The sequence below is a fragment of the Labeo rohita genome, chromosome 16 (assembly GCF_022985175.1).
Source record: "Labeo rohita strain BAU-BD-2019 chromosome 16, IGBB_LRoh.1.0, whole genome shotgun sequence".
Taxonomy (NCBI): Eukaryota; Metazoa; Chordata; class Actinopteri; order Cypriniformes; family Cyprinidae; genus Labeo; species Labeo rohita.
This window is the reverse complement of record NC_066884.1, coordinates 9,981,835-9,998,471: the sequence shown is the minus strand read 5'-3', so window position 1 is coordinate 9,998,471 and position 16,637 is coordinate 9,981,835. Positions and strand designations below refer to the sequence as shown.

Below are 16,637 nucleotides of genomic sequence, written 5' to 3'. Positions count from 1 at the left end.
CTAAAAATTGCTTAATGACATGTTGTGGAATGTGCCCGTCTATGATGTAATAGTGTGGCTAAACACCGCCTCCACAGAAGAAGATCAACGCCTGCTTCTACATCACTGCCTGTTTAACCCTGCCCACCGATTTGCACATGTAGTATAAACAGTGAAAGACTAACGCAGGATTACGCAGAAACCTATATGACCCCTATAAAGGTGCTGTATGTAATTTTACATTAGAAGTTCACATACCTGTTCACATATCTGTTTCTCCAAAAAACAATGCTACAGCCAGTTATTCTACTTTAAAAATGTGCATTCCGAGTCAGAATGTCTGTTTTTGTTTTGGTCTGTGCGACTCCGCCCACTTACAGTTTATCCAATAATATTTCGACAGCCTAGGCTGGGTCAGTCAAGGGGAAAAGGGAAGTAACATTAAATTGGGGTGAAAAAAACATCTGCTAACACACAACACACCAGGTGAGGAGTGAGGCCAGATAAAATCAGTACAGCCATGGAAGCGAGCAAACAAATCAGGTCAATGATCGCAGATTCTACCCAACCTAAAAAGCCTCGGCATCCATCTAAAAAGCTCTATGACCACAGGCATAATAAAACAAGGATAAATCAACTCATCAGTTTGCAGTGTAACATTTGCATGTCCTCAATCTGACAACCTGGGTGCTGAGCAGTGTTGCCAAGTCCGTGGTTTTCCCGTTGAACTGGGCTACTTTAACACTGTTGTCACGGGTTAAAGTGACCCCAATGACGTCATATTTAGCCCCTGAAATACAAATTTACCAGGGGAACCCCGACAAAAAAACATGTAGTTTATCCCCCGGAACATGATTTTTATCAGGGAACCCCACTCAAATGTGACTGGGATATTTTTAGTAGCAATTGGGTGAGTTTTGTGGTAAAAACCTGGCAACCCTGGTGCTGAGTCTAGAGAGGTGTGGGCAGTAAAAAGGATATTTTGAATTTAGACCACAGTACCAATTTCAACCACTAGTTGTCATTAATACATACTGCACTTTAATAAAAATGATAATTTATACTCAATATGTTATTATTTCATACTGTTATATAATCTACTAGAGAATCAAGGTGCAGATATCCGCCCCTGTTTGCACTAAGCAGTATAAATAGCATCTAACTAGTATTTACACTGCTATTTTTCAGTGTAAATCAAATCCATCGCTATTTGCATTTAATGTAAATAGAATATCGCTAAGAAAATACTGCTATTTTCACATTTCTATTTGTACTTAAAGGGATAGTTCACCCAAAAATGAAAATTCTAACATTAATTATTCACCCTCATGTCATTCCAAACTCGTAAGACCTTCATTCATCTTCGGAACACAATTTAAGATATTTTTGATGAAACCCGAGAGCCTGCATAAATAGCAAAGCAGCTACCACGTTCAAGGCCAAGAAAGGTACACTGCAAAAGAAAAGGCTTATCTTACTTAGTATTTGTGTCTTGTTTCTAGTCAAAATATATAAACATTCTTAAGTCAAGATGCATTTACTAGATAAGCAAAATAACATTAGCTATTTAGTCTTGTTTTAAGCAAAATGAACTTAATTTAGTTTTTTTTTTTCCCGCTGGGAACACGTAAAATTATCTTAAAATATTCTTAAAACAAGTGTATTTTATTTACCCCACTGGGAGATAATTTTACTTATTTAAAGCAAAATTAACTTGATTTAGTTTTTTACCCCTGGAATAGGGTGACCACCTGTCATGCTTTGCATTGTACCGCACAGCATTTTCACCCCTTGTCCCGCACGTCGCATATTGAGAAAATGTCCCGCATTTTCACCAGTCTGTTGATTTTTAACGATCATATTAAGAAAACATCCATGCGTTCTTTTTCCTTTTTAAGAAAGCTTTGAATTTATTCTTTTTGAGGCATAGTTTCTGCACAAAGGATTTACAGACCTCATCAAGTAATCTAGAACCACAGACGGAAATATTCGAACGCACACAAAAAAACACAATATTCTCCATTCAAAAAAAAAAAAAAAAATCAGCTTTCATGTAGCTTTCAGACAAAATTTTCTTCTTATTTTAATAGTTCGTTTGAGGTTGTTTCTATGGCGTTATTTTAAGGACAGTGTCTAGAGCACGTTATGGTGGATTCTCTTTCCTCTCATAAAAAGACACGCTTTCTCTAGCTTGCATATGCGCGCTCAGAAACACAGATAAGCGCATATGATAACGGATGTAACCAGCATTTACATAGCATAACAGTAGAAAATGTATCAGTCTCACACGTGTCCCGGATTGTCCCGCAAAATCACATCTATGTCTGCAACAGCCCTATTTCCAGGTGGTCACCCTTCCCTGGAAACAAGACTAAATATCTAATGTTGTTTTGCTTATCTAGTAAATGCATCTTAATTTAAGAATTTTTAGATATTTTGCATAGAAACAAGACAAAAATGCTAAGTAAGACAAGCCTTTTTTTGCAGTGTAGTAAGGACACTGATAAAGTAGTCCATCGGTGGTTCAACTGTAATGTTATGAAGCTACAAGAATACTTTCTGTGCGCATAGAAAACAAAAATAACAACTTTATTTAACAACTTTTTCTCGTCCGTGTCAGTCTTCGACGTGCGTTCACGAGAGTACCACAAATCAGACTGATCTGATTGTTGAGTTCAACTCTCTATAATGGTTAACAATCCATTACAGGGGAAAATTATCAGTAAAATGATAATATTTGAATAATTATAAAATATTATAAAAGCTCATAATTAATAAAAAAAATACAGAAAATAATTTTAAAATAAGATTTGGTTATGTGCTTGCAAAACTAACTGCTGTGTAACAGTTGTAATACATTGACCTTGACCTTATAAGTGGCATACGTATTTAAAGTTAGATTTTCTTGTTATTAAAGCAGACTCATCAGAATGTATCATTAATTATTCTACATGAGTTTGGGATATTGTAATTAACTTTGACAGACATGTCCATGAGTCGATGGTGTAGCTACCCACCCGATGAGAATCGTCTGGCCGGCGGCTCAGCCGTAACAATTTAAAATTCACAGGGTTTGCTTAAGGATAGTGGGAACACAACACATGATTAGCCAAGCGATTTATTCAGCAGCCACCCCTGTGATTCTTCTTGTCTGAATGCAGAAACAGTAAGACATGCTGTAAAACAGCAGTGCTGCTCAAGAGGTTATAAATCACAGCCGCGATGGGGACTGGAGCGAAAGGGCTTCTCCTTTATCACCGCTGGCCAAATGCCAAACCATTTGTCTGAATGCGATATTGAATCTTTTAACTGACAAATACGTGCCTTTGCGCCTGCAGATTGTGTTTGCTCTGATGTAAATGAAACATAATAAGATCTCTTGTGGCAGATTGCCTATTGTTTGCATTATCAGAATGGCTGTACTTCATCGTAATCACCAGTAGAGGAAAGCAGAGAGCAGAATGGATTGCAGTGATTGAAGATTGCGAGTGAACCGCAGAGGAAAGCAGTCACGACTAGCAGTCACGACTGAATAAAGCTGTCTGGGAGAGTAGGTTTGTGTGTAATGTACACAAAGCATTTAATGGTTCTTTTTTAAGACAATGTTTTTATTGGATTTTTGGACAGCGGGGATTGAAATGAGGCTGTCAGCGTGCCTTTCTTTCCTGTCTGTTTATGGTCTGACAGCTCGCTCTTCTGCGCTGTCAGAGGAAAATAACGGCGGCAAAACTGCAGGGAGCAGAAAAACAAACCCGAGCTATGAGACGTGGCCCATCAAGCATACATATCCCAGATGTTTGACAGGGAAGGCAGCGGTGCAAATCCTTGTCGAGATTCAAATCTCTGTGAGGATGGGTGTTTTGTGGCTCTCGGGTGAGGTGTTTGCGTGTGTGTGTGGCTAGAAGGCAAACATCTGTCCTTGTCTCAATGGGGCTGAAAGGTAACACTCTCAGAGTCACAACATGGAGGGTTTGGATTTGTGTGCTTGGAAATGGAAAAGATTTTACAGCGGTCAGTTCACTGGAGATATTGGGCCAAAGCTAAGGCATGGGCTAAGGCATAAGTCATTTTTAAATTGATTTCTAGTTCAGATTTTGATTTCAGTGGTTCTGATTCACTAATTCATTTATGGTATAGATGTTTTGTTGTATAGATAAACCTTGGAACTAAAAGAGAAAACAGACATTTTAAAAAACAGAAAATAATCCTTAACTTATTTGTATATATCCAGCTATTGTAGTTGTTATTCAGTTTCTTTGAAAAAAATATGTAAATGTGCTTTTACTTGTATTTTTTTTTTTTTCAATTTGCCACAAATATATCACTGAAATTATTAAATCTACTTTTATTATGGCACTAATTAAGCTATTATTAATATTATTATTATCAATGTAATATGAAATATTTTATTAAGATTTAAAAAAAACCCTAAAATGTAGTTTTGTTTAAGATATAACTACTAATAGTAATATTTTGTCAATGTAATGTAAAATAATATTATAATAATATTTTAAAATGTAATAAGTAGTTTCTTTAAATAAACAATATTATTATTATTTAATTGATGTAATGTAAAAATATTATAATCATATTTAAGAAATGTAAAAAGTGAAATGTAGTTTTTAAAATACTACTACTATAATAATTTCTCAGTGTAATTTAAAATATTTTAATATATTTTAAAATGTAATAAACTACAAGCTACATTTCACTTGTAAAATATTAAAATGCATTATAATAATTTACATTACATCAATAAAATAATAATAATAATAATTTTAAAAATTAATGTGAACTACATGCTACATTTTATTGTTTACATTTTAAAATATAATAATATTCATCATATTTATTAATATAGTTTATTTAAATTATTAATTGATGAGTAGTAGTAGTAGTAGTAGTAGTAGTAGTAGTACTGTATAGAACTTTTTCACATTTTACAATAACATATATATATATTTGGCTTAATATATATATATATATTAATGAATTTATAATTCTACAAAATATTTCTATTTAAAATAAATGCAGGTCTAAACCTTCTATTACTACTACATCTACTACATTCTACTACTTCTATTCATATAAAATATTCTTTTGAACCTAAAGTAAGATATACCTACATTTAATGTAGAACTACATGCGTATATATATATATATATATATATATATATATATATATATATATGTATATATGTATGTATATATAATTGAATCATGAACTCAAGTGTTGTTCATTATCATTTTATTCACCCATGCAGTTTGTTTGTTTCTGCAGACTATTATAATCTTATATAGCGGAGTTCATTAAAGGCTCTTTGTCTCAGGAACGTGGTTTCATCTTGTTCTCTGTGCGTGGGCACTTCCGTTAACTGCGTCCCTGAAGACAACGTGCTGCCGCTGATTATTAATTCATGAAGGTGGTGCTGTGTAAAACACTGCTTTCCCACCAGCCCGTGCTGTTTTCCCAAGAGCTCTAACATGATGTCACGTCACCAGACCAAAGTCATCTGATTTTTATAACCAGCCCTAAAAAGAAAGGTTTCAACAGTGTCTCCTACTAAAGGCTTTTTTATCATTTGTGGTCTAAGTGTTTTCACAGGTCTTTGAACCCCACTATATTGTAATAGTGCTAATTGCATTGTGTATAAAAAAAAAAGCATCTCTGTATGCTAAGATGAAGCCTGGAGCCAGAGCTGTACTGTGCGTTGTGTTTGTGAACACAAGACATGGCAGAGTATAATCTGAGATCATAATCTGAGTCTACAGTACACACTTAATCCTCTGACTAGGGGATTTTCTAATTTTCTCTCCCCCTTTTTCCTTTGTTGCTCATCACACACTGAGGCTGCGTTCTAAATAGCATACAACCATACTACTCTTGCTACTTCTGCAGTATGTAGCAGAGGAGATTCTAGCACTTCAGGCTTTTTACTGACTTTATTTTACTGACTTTTTTATTAAAACCAATGAAAACTGGTGATGTCAGTAAAGGTTTGATTTATATTTTAAAGGAAACCCCAGGTATTAAGGCTTGTATGGCTTAATATAACATAAATGATATCTCTTACTCAAATATGTAATAGAAAACCCATGAAAGATTTACGTTATTTAAAAACTCCACATCGCTTTATATATATTTTGGACGGTGGTAGGGCAGCATTACTTTGATGACGTCAAATGGATGCACTAATGGATGCACTCTGTAAGCTACTGCCACTACCAATATGTTTTATTAAGCCATACAAGTCCTAATACCCGGGGTTCCCTATAAATAACATATTCTCTTTTTTTCAAGAGGAAATTTAATTAAAAATGCAAATGCACCATTTTTCATTTTCTAAGATCATATAATGAGGTCAGGTGACTACACTACAGCATACTACTGTATTCCATACTTTGTATACTGTTCAGTATGTAGTATTTTAGTGTTCCATAATGAAATACCACACACACATATATGCAAACACACACTGGGTTCAGGAGGTTCCTGTGGAGTCATGTGCGGATCAGGCCGTGTCATGGGACTGCATGGGGATTAAACACATCATCTGAAATGACACTGAACACATCACACACTCAAACTGTCCAAAACATCATGGTGGATACTGTGTTTTTTTCCTGCTTTACTGCATTTATGCACTACCTTTTCCTTCTTTTTGAAAGAAATTAATACTTTTATTCTTCTACATGCATTAAATTTGTCAAAAGTGAAAGCAAAGACATTTATAATGCTACAATTGATTTCTATTTCAAATAAATGCTGTTCTTTTGAACCTTCTATTCATCAAACAGTTTCCACAGAAATATTAATCAGCACAACTTATGTTTTCAACGTTAATCATAAGAAGAAATGTTTCTTGAGTGGCAAATCAGCATATTAGAATGATTTCTGAATGATCATGTGAGACTGAAGACTGGAGTAATGATGCTGAAAATTCAGCTTTGGCTTAATTTTAAAATATTTATTTTAAATTGTAAATTGTATTACTGTTTATACTGCATTTAAAAAAACAAAAAAAAAAAAAAAAAAAAAAAAAAAAAACAAATGCAGCTTTGAAAAATAAATCTCACCCACCTCAAACAATTAAACAATGGCAACCAAAAAAGAAAAGCATTTCATGTATTTGAGAAATGCTGAAATTTAAATCATTACTTCCCTAATGCATCAAGTGTTTGTTTTTATTTAATAAGAACTTAGTGACGGTGTGTTAACTAGTATTAGAGCAGTAACTAAAGAGGATGTTTAATGACTGCATGAAGAAATGGGAGTGACTGGACACTAAGTAACTTTACATGCACTTCAATTTCAATAATTTGTCTGCAGTCAGACTGAAATTGTACCAGATTTGTCCAACATACTGTAAGGTAACTACACTTGTCCTCTGCCTTGTGTGCTTGCTTTAAGAAACAGGCACTTGACATATACACTACCAGTCAAAAGTTTTTGAATAGTGAGATTTTTAATGTTTTTTAAAGAAGTCACTTCTGCTCACCAAGCCTGCATTTATTTGAGTACAGAAAAAAATGAAATATATTTACTATTTAAAATAACAGTTTTTTATTTAAATATATTTTAAAATTTAATTTATTCCTGTGATTTCAAAGCTGAATTTTTAGCATCATTACTCCAGTCACATGATCTTCAGAAATCATTCTAATATTCTGATTTGCTGCTCAAAAAAACATTTACTATTATTATTATGTTAAAACAGCTGAGTAGAATTTCTTTCAGGTTTCTTTGATGAATAAAAAGTTCAGAAGAACAGCATTTATCTGAAATCTTTTGTAACATTATAAATGTCTTTAGCATCACTTTTGATCAATTTAAAGCATCCTTGCTAAATAAAAGTAATAATTTCTATAATTTCCCCCTGAAAAAAAAAAAAAAATATATATATATATATATAATGACTTCAAGCTTTTGAATGGTATAGTGTATAATGTTACAAAAGCTTTTCATTTCAGATAAATGCTGATCTTTGGATCTTTCTTTTCATCAAAGAATTGTACTCAACTGTTTTAAATATTGATAATAATAAGAGCAAATACTAGAATATGATTAGAATGATTTCTGAAGGATTATGTGACACTGAAGACTGGAGTAATGATGCTGAAAATTCAGCTTTGATCACAGGAATAAATTACACTTTACAATATATTCAAATAGAAAGTAGTTATTTTAAATAGTAAATATATTTCACAATATTACTGCTTTTGGAATATTTCGGATCAAATAAATGCAGGCATGGTGAGCAGAAGAGAATTCTTTAAAAAAAACATTAAAAATCTTACTGTTCAAAAACTTTTGACTGGTAGTGTACATGTTAAGCATCGCCTGTTTCTCAAAGCAAGAAAAACTTTTGACAGTCAGTGGATGCGTGTAAAAGTACTTGCAATTGGTTGCATTATAATGAGGGCGGAGCAGAGGAGGAACTGGTGTAACTGCACTATGAAAGTGATTGAGGTGGGAGTGGCTCTGACAGATTGAATGTCATATAGAGGGTCTTAATTTAATCTCCTCACCAGTCATGATCTCTGTCTCTCAATTTACTTTAAACCCATCCTTCATGGACCTGAGCAAACAAACCTCATAAAGTTCAGCTGTATTTTAAACAAGCGGTCTGTGGTGAGTCAAAGCAGGAGCCAGAGTAAGAGACAGAGAGAGAGAGAGAGAGAGAGAGAGAGAGAGAGAGAGAGTACAGGCTGGCAGAGTGGGAGGGAGCAGCGCTTCCTCGGCTCAGGGACAGCTGGGCAGCGAGATAAGAGTGTCAGAGTTAGTGAGAGATCGTGAAAGAGAGAGTTTTGTGGATACCACCACAGTCAAACTATGAGATGAACACCCAAGAGCGTATTTCTCAACCAGCCTTGAAATGAATGTAAGTTTGATGCATGTTTATCCTGTTGGCAAAAGGAAGAGGCGACCCTCTGGAATGCCGGGAGTGGGAAAAGTTGGAAACTTCATTCATTGTTGTAATGTTTTTATTGGCTCGTGTTGGTTTTGTGACAGGATCAGAAAATACCATTGATTAGAGGTTGCTTTTTAAAAGCTCAAGTGACAAAGTTGTGTTCTGATATGTTTTATGTGCGTATCCACTTCGTCTCAGATGTTTCTGAATAAAACTGCTTTAGGCGAAATAAGCACAGTAAGAGTATAGAGCTGTAAAATGAATATGGATCACAAAGCTTTGGTTTTGGGAGAATTTGTTGATAAATTTGGCTTTTGATTGTCAGTTTAAGACATTAAGATCTCTTCTGAAACTTTAAAAGAGACATGCGAGATCACTTGAGTGTTTTTCTCTGACAGAAAAGTCTTCAGAAGACAAAGTCTCTTTTCTCTCCAGTCAATCTCATTGTTTTCTAGGTTAAAAATAGAATCAAGGTATGTTGTCTTGCTTTTCCTTTCAGGCTATTCTACTCTCCTCATTTTGCTGCATCTCTAAAATCACTGTGTATTTAATTAGCTCTGATTTGATTTGCATAAACAGCTTTCACGTCCAACTTTTGACTAGTTACTGTAGCTACCAAACACTCTTAACAAAACAAAACCACCCAACTGAGCTCCCACAGAAAAAGGAGGAGCGTCCTTGACATGTTCCTTTGCGAGTTAATTGAACAAGATGCCAGCGTTTAGTATTGGTGATGCATTTGTATTATAGATTTGTGGTCACACTGGATGTGTGACCTTGCGTGTGACCTGATTCGCATGTGTTTATTTAGTCATCTCTGTGATGACGTAAAGGGAAAGAGAAAGTGCTCTGCTCTTGTTCTATGAAATATTCAGGTGGATCGCTGCAGCTCGAAATGAGGACGTCCCATCCGGCTCGATGAGCTCCTGTACTTTTTACAGGAACAAATATTCCCTTTTTACCGCTAAGAGAGAACGCTGAAGGAAAGGGAAATATGATAAATGGTTTGTGAGAGAATCTAATAAAATCGAGCCATAACGCTACAGGCGATGGTTTGTGCCCGGTCGTAAGCGTTACCTCGGGGATTACGGCTTGTCCACAAAACCCTACTGTTTTACTTTACAGTCTAATCATATCGTAACCCATTTAGATCCCATCTGCTGCCCCTCACTTACTCACATTCATGTGCCTTGGAAAGAAAAAAGGAGTGATCCACTGAGAGAGGATCATGTGATCTGCTTCGCTCATCTGTCAACATTATCTACGTAGAGTCCTAAGAGAAGGGTTTTTTATACACTTCCCATGATGCTTTGGGGCAAGCGCTTCTGGACCGCTTCTTTACATTATGCATTAGGAACAATGTAATGTTTTTGCATGAGCGATTGCAGGAGGTACCAACGACATTAGCCACCCAAGACTGGGTAAAAATGCACAGCACAGTTGCCTTGCAACCAAAGAGCATCTGTCACTTTAAGAAAAAAAATGTTTGATATAGTATTTTATTTAATCTTTTTTTCATGCAAAGATAGGCAAATTAAATATAATAACAGTTTCAAATATAATGTAATATAGTGACAACTTCAAATTACATTTATATAATAAATTAAATAAATTGAATGCTTTTTTTGATTGCAATTTTTGGTTTACTTCTATAGATAAAGGAGTGCTGAAACATGCATTTTGTATGATCCCTCTTATTTTGGTAAAATAATTAACATTTAGCAGATTCTGAAAGGGGGGGTGTAAACTTTTGACCTCAACTGTATATTCAATGTTAATAACACAGTCCTCATAAGTAAAAGGTATTGTCTGTGATGACTGACAGCATGGTATGAAAGTCCATTTCTGCTATTAAATCATAAGTATGACATAAAACATAGATGGTATCCAATAATAATAATTATGAGATAATAAAGGTCAAAATTACGAGCTATGACCTTAATAATTTTTTTACATTTTTGTCAATTTGTAGTTTTTGTCATATTTATGACTTTTTATTTATATCATATTTTGTTGTATTTTTTCCTTATGTGGTGGATATGGCCGTTCCCAGCATGCCATGGATGTGATGGAGAATAATTAGGTGTAAAAAAAATGTAATTAATAGCAAATCACAAGTGATCTTTGTTGAGTAACATTTGGAAATTGTCCTGTGTGTGTTAGCAGAACTCCAGCCCAGAATCGGTGGACTCCAGCGAGGAGATCACAGACACAGAAGATAATGAGGAGGAAGACCTCGGTGTCTTGGATGACCAGAGGAGCATCATCCTCCATCTGCTGTCTCAACTCAAACTGGGCATGGACCTCACACGGGTATATACACACACATACACACTTGCACGTTCCACCCAAACTAATCTTGAAATTAATGGTGGTAAAAGAATTTGGTCAATCCCAACTTGTATACATTCGCTCTTCCTTTTCATGTACAAACAGGAACCACTCAAGCCTATTTATCTGCTCTTGATCTCAGGGAACAAAGGACGGTTTTCCAGCTTATAATCAATTTTTTATAATTAGAACTTTGTGGAATGCACCCCAGTATTATACTTATAATTCAGTATAATTATACACACACACCCATATACATACATAATTAAAACAAAACGAACAAACAAGACTATTTTAATGATGTCCTTACTACTTTTCTGGGTTGTGGTAGTTGCATTGCTGTCTGTGCAGGATCAGAAAGCTATTGAGTTTCATCAAAAATATCTTAAAATGTGTTTCAAAGTGCCACATTTCTACAACCTCATGCACATTGTCCAGTCCCGGCCACAGATTGAGTATGTGCCACACTACGTGAAAACGAATATTATTAACATAATCATAGCTCTGGGGAAATTCAGTTTCATAATTATACTTTACATAATCAGTTAACAGGAAATGTTATCTGATTTGATGTTCCTATTCGTCCTCCTGATTAGGAATCTAATGGACTAATTCAAGCGTGTCGAGAGGTGTCATGATATTATTGTTCTAATTACGCTTCATCAGCCCGAGGAATATTTCAGTGTTGTGATATATGTTTCTCTCTCTACTACCTACCTCATCTGTGATTAGTCTCTCTGAGAGGAACATTTGCTTCTGGGCTTGTGTTTATAGTTCAGCAGGATTTGAGCATTCATTTGGATAACTCAGATGATGGAGTTCAGTGATGTGTGTGTGTATGTGTACTGTAGGCCTCAGGGCGAACGGACAGAGCATTGATCCATGGAGTCAGAATCTGTGATACAGAGACAAGCATACAGTTAGTATATTATTACATATTTGAGCATCAGTATTAGATGCTGTAACAATTCCTCGATTCAATTCGACTAGGTTACTCCATTAAAAAAAATCCTGGATTGCATTTTGCCCGTGTCGAGTAACTGGCAAAATACCGGAAGTGGCACATTCCATGGACGAGAATCCAGACTTTTTGATATAATGCCTGATATATTAAACCCATTTAAAATCGTAATAAAACAACGCTTTTGAGAATTCACAAACGGTACCATTCAATTAAATAAATATATGAAATGCAGGTTTAATATGCGCCTTTACATGTGTGTTGGTTACGTACGTGCGTGTCAGAGCATCTCCGTTTACAGTAAATGCTCTTCCACGCGAACTGTTATCATTTTACATGTGTGAAGCGTCTCAAACTCCATCTCTCCATAGTGTTGTGAGTTTGGGTTTATTATAACATTCATCTGGGAACGGAACGTGCACCATTTCCTCAGATTTGTAAGGTAAATCATTTATAAACCTGCGCAAACACAGAACACGCCATCTTTCTCAAAAATGCTAACTGTTCATCGCGATTTGAAACGCTCGGTCTGATTTTACAAGTTTTGTTATCGAGATTTTCAAAAAAAAAATACAGTGGTTGTAGCGTTTCTGTTGTAAAGAAATGACAAAATATTAAAGATTAAGAGGACATTTTAATTAAGCGTTGCACGTTAGCTCTACTGTTCATGATACATTATGTATTTTAACATTTTTTTCTCAGTAAAACCATATGATTACTTTCCTTTGATGCTATATTTCAACTAATTATTATTGCCCCATTGTATTATATATGCATTTTAAGTCATTTTAAAGGCTATTTTTTACTTAGGTCTAATTAAATTACTACAAAAAATTAATTACAATTATCTGATCACTCGATTATGAATACGATTCATTAGAATAATCGACAGATTACTTGATTACCAAAATAATCGTTAATGACAACCCCTAATCAGTATTTAGGTGCGTTTACACTGAGAGCAGTTCATGTTGCAAAAAGTTGAATAACATAAATTACCGTAAGCGATATCACACATTTAAGATTGCTGTTTTTTATATTGCGTTTTATTTCATTTGCAGATGTGAGTGGCACAGGTAAGCTCAGCCATGCTGAATGGAATACAGATTGCGATTGTGATATTACTTTAATACAGACGTTCAATAAACAAGACATTATTATTGAGTTATTTTAGGCACAACAATAGCTCAGACAGAAGTAGCTCTGAACAAAGCCTCAGCAGAGTCATTGTTTGTCATAGCAGTGAATGAGTCAGTTTTTCTAAATGAATTGGTTGAGTGAATGATTCAGCGATTCACTCATTCATCCCAATTAATCAGTGCGTTTCTTACGGTTTTTGAGGGTTTAAACTAGTGAAACAAATAATATAATATATTTGACCCTGGACCACAAAACCTGTCATTGGGGTCAATTTGAAAATCTGGAATCTGGGGGTACAAAAAAATCTAATTATTCAGAAAATCAGCTTTAAAGTCGTCCAAATACAGCTCTTAGCAATGCATATTACTTATAAAAAAAAAAAGTTGATATATTTACAGTAGGAAATATGACAAAATATTTTCATGGAACATGATCTTTACTTTTACTGGCATAAAAGAAAAATCGATCATTTTGACCCATACAATGTATTTTTGGCTATTGCTACAAATATACCTGTGCTACTTAAGACTGGTTTTGTGGTCCAGGGTCACATGTTCTCTGCTGCTCAAGTTTCCTCAAATCAGCAGCTCAGATAATGTCTATATCTTTTGTTCTCAGGTTGTGTTGCCCACGTTCATTCTAGAGAAGCGCTCTCTTTTGGAGATGTATGCCAACTTCATGGCCCATCCGGATGCGTTTTTGGCCATCACATCCGGAGCGACGCCAGAGGAACGCATGATCCGGTTTGTGGAATACTACTTGACCGCTTTCCACGAGGGTCGTAAAGGTGCTGTGGCCAAGAAGCCTTACAACCCCATTCTGGGGGAGAGCTTCCACTGCACATGGGACGTACCGCGAGATAAGGTGCGGCCCCTCAGGACTACCAGCTCAAGTCCAGCCCCTGCGGCAGCTCATGCCACCCAGACGGCCTCCAGTGAAGGGTTAGGATCTTACCGGCTACGTTTTGTGGCGGAGCAGGTGTCCCACCACCCGCCGGTTTCGGGATTCTACTGCGAGTGCAAAGAACGGCAGATATGCGTCAACACTCATGTTTGGACTAAAAGCAAATTCATGGGCATGTCCATAGGAGTGTCAATGGTGGGAGAAGGTGAGTCTGAGTCTCTCTTAACACCAGTTATAATTATTTTAGCACAGTATACTGCTAATATAGATTCCGGGAAGTATTTATTTATTCATAAAGTTGTGTTGCGTTTATGGCAATCATTTGTCTGTTTGAACTGAGTATTGTTCATTACTGTTTGATTAAAGCCTGAGGGTTTTGCTCATTCAGGCAGAACTGTTTTTTCCTCCATCCTCTCAGATGTGTGTCCAGAGAGCATACTGTTTCTAGATCAGCTGATTGTGGTTATATGAGTTTTGGCCTCAGGGCCTGTGATATTTACTGGTGCTTATATCACAACTCCATCTGTCTCACAGAATAACAACAGAAATGTACTGCTGTTTGAAAAAAAACTTCCTCTGATGTTTCACTTCACTCAGCCACTTGATGTTTTGCTCTGATTCTAAAACTGGTGAGCTGCCAACAAAGAGAGTATTTTAAGGCATTGTTGTCGCACTCCCTTATGCGAATGCTGTTCCAGAAGATTCTGACTTAATTTAATAAGGATACCTTTTTTGGCTATATTCTTCACAGAGAATTAATGACGCAAGATAAATGTTGACTATAAATACACTTAGGGAATGTAGCACTGAAAACAGATTCATCAAAATTTGTGTTTACCTTGTACTACTACATAAAGTTTTGGGGTTAGGTAACATTTGTTTAATGTTTGGAAAGAGGTATTTTATGCTCAAGAAGGCTGCATTTGTTTGATAAAAGATATTGTGAAATATTGTTGCAGTCTAAAAAAATGTAATTACATTTTAAAAATGTCATTTATTCCTGTGATGCAAAGCTGAATTTTCAGCAGCCATTAGTCCTGTTTTCAGTGTCACACGATCCTTCAGAAATTATTCTAATATGCTAAATTGGTGCTCAAGTAACATTTCTTATTATTATCAATGATGAAAACAGTTGGGCAGCTTAATATTTTTGTGCTCCATTTGTTTCAGAATTCTGTGATGAATAGAAAGTTCAAAAGAATACCTTTTTGAAAATGTGAATTTGAAATTTCTTGAACAAGCATGTTTTTAAATCTCCCAAACTCACAAGTGGATGATCATGGATAAAGGTAGCATCTGGTGTGCTTAACTAGTTAGGACTCTTCTGTAATTAGGACAACATTAATTACTCATAAGATGGCTAACACTAATCCCTGAGAGCAGTTTACACACTGTTAATTGGAGCAGCAGGAAGTATAGAGGAATACTTCACCCAAAAAAATTAAAATGATGCAATTTTCTTGCCTTCATATAGTTGAAAGTCTATATGACTTTCTGCATGACTTTCTTTCCTGTTCAAATGTGTGTTTGTATAAGTTTTCTGAAGTTTTGATAGTTTTATCATGACAACTCTCAGAAGATTTTAGCATGGTTATCGCTATGACTGCTGCTATTGGTTATTGCTATTGTTGTAGATTATTGTTGCTGCTGCTGCAAAGCAAGTACAGGAACTTTCTATTGCCAATACATATCCCAATACACTGCTGTAAGTGTTTAAGACCTACTGCTAGCATATATAATAACCCGTAGCAGATCTATACAGGTGGAGCTGGGGAGGTGGAGGGTTTCAGAGAAACTGAAACCCTCTGCAAAATTCTCTAGTGAATGCTAACCAGCCATTTAAATGTAAAGTAGCAAGCTCATTGGCTGCGTATGTATCATGAACCAATCAGCTTGTGCCAAGTAGTTTAATGCTGTGAATATCATCAGTTTGCATTAATGACCCATCAGCCTGCACCATTTTTTAATACAGAACTTGGCATTTTTTATGTTTGTTTTTTTGTGAATAACAGACCAAGCTGTTATTCACTGATAATCTTCCTCTCTGTTAACCCTAGAACTTCTGCAACTAGATCATTGAACTGTTTGTAGGTGATTTAGTCTGATTCTTCAGTGAATCATTTAGTCTGATTTGTGAACTGCTTTAACAGGTTCGCTCAAAAAAAAAAAAACAACAACAAAAAAAAACAACAATTATTTGGCTGATCTTGTCATTACACTGAAAAAAAAAGGCTTTATTTTACTAATTTTTGTCTTGTTTCTAGTCAAAATATAAATATAAAAATTCTTAAATCAGTATGCATTTACTAGATAAGTAAAATGACGTAAGGTATTTAGTCTTGTTTCCTGGGGAAAAAAAAATCTAAATTAAGTGTCTACCAGTGGGGTAAAGAAATTACTCTTAAATGAAA

The 16,637-nt window shown here is 35.3% G+C and overlaps 1 protein-coding gene across 2 annotated transcripts in view; it reads left to right on the top strand.

Moving 5' to 3' along the window:
- The window catches only part of osbpl10b (oxysterol binding protein-like 10b), a 64,976-nt gene that overhangs the window by 36,986 nt on the left and 11,353 nt on the right, over positions 1-16,637 (top strand). Inside the window, exons 7-8 of one of the 2 annotated variants that reach the window (XM_051131934.1) lie at positions 11,058-11,204; positions 13,942-14,431. In XM_051131934.1, the coding sequence (XP_050987891.1) occupies positions 11,058-11,204; positions 13,942-14,431 (637 nt within the window). Of the gene's footprint in view, positions 1-11,054; positions 11,205-13,941; positions 14,432-16,637 lie in introns of both variants that reach the window. The other variant, XM_051131933.1, reaches the window with a different exon arrangement.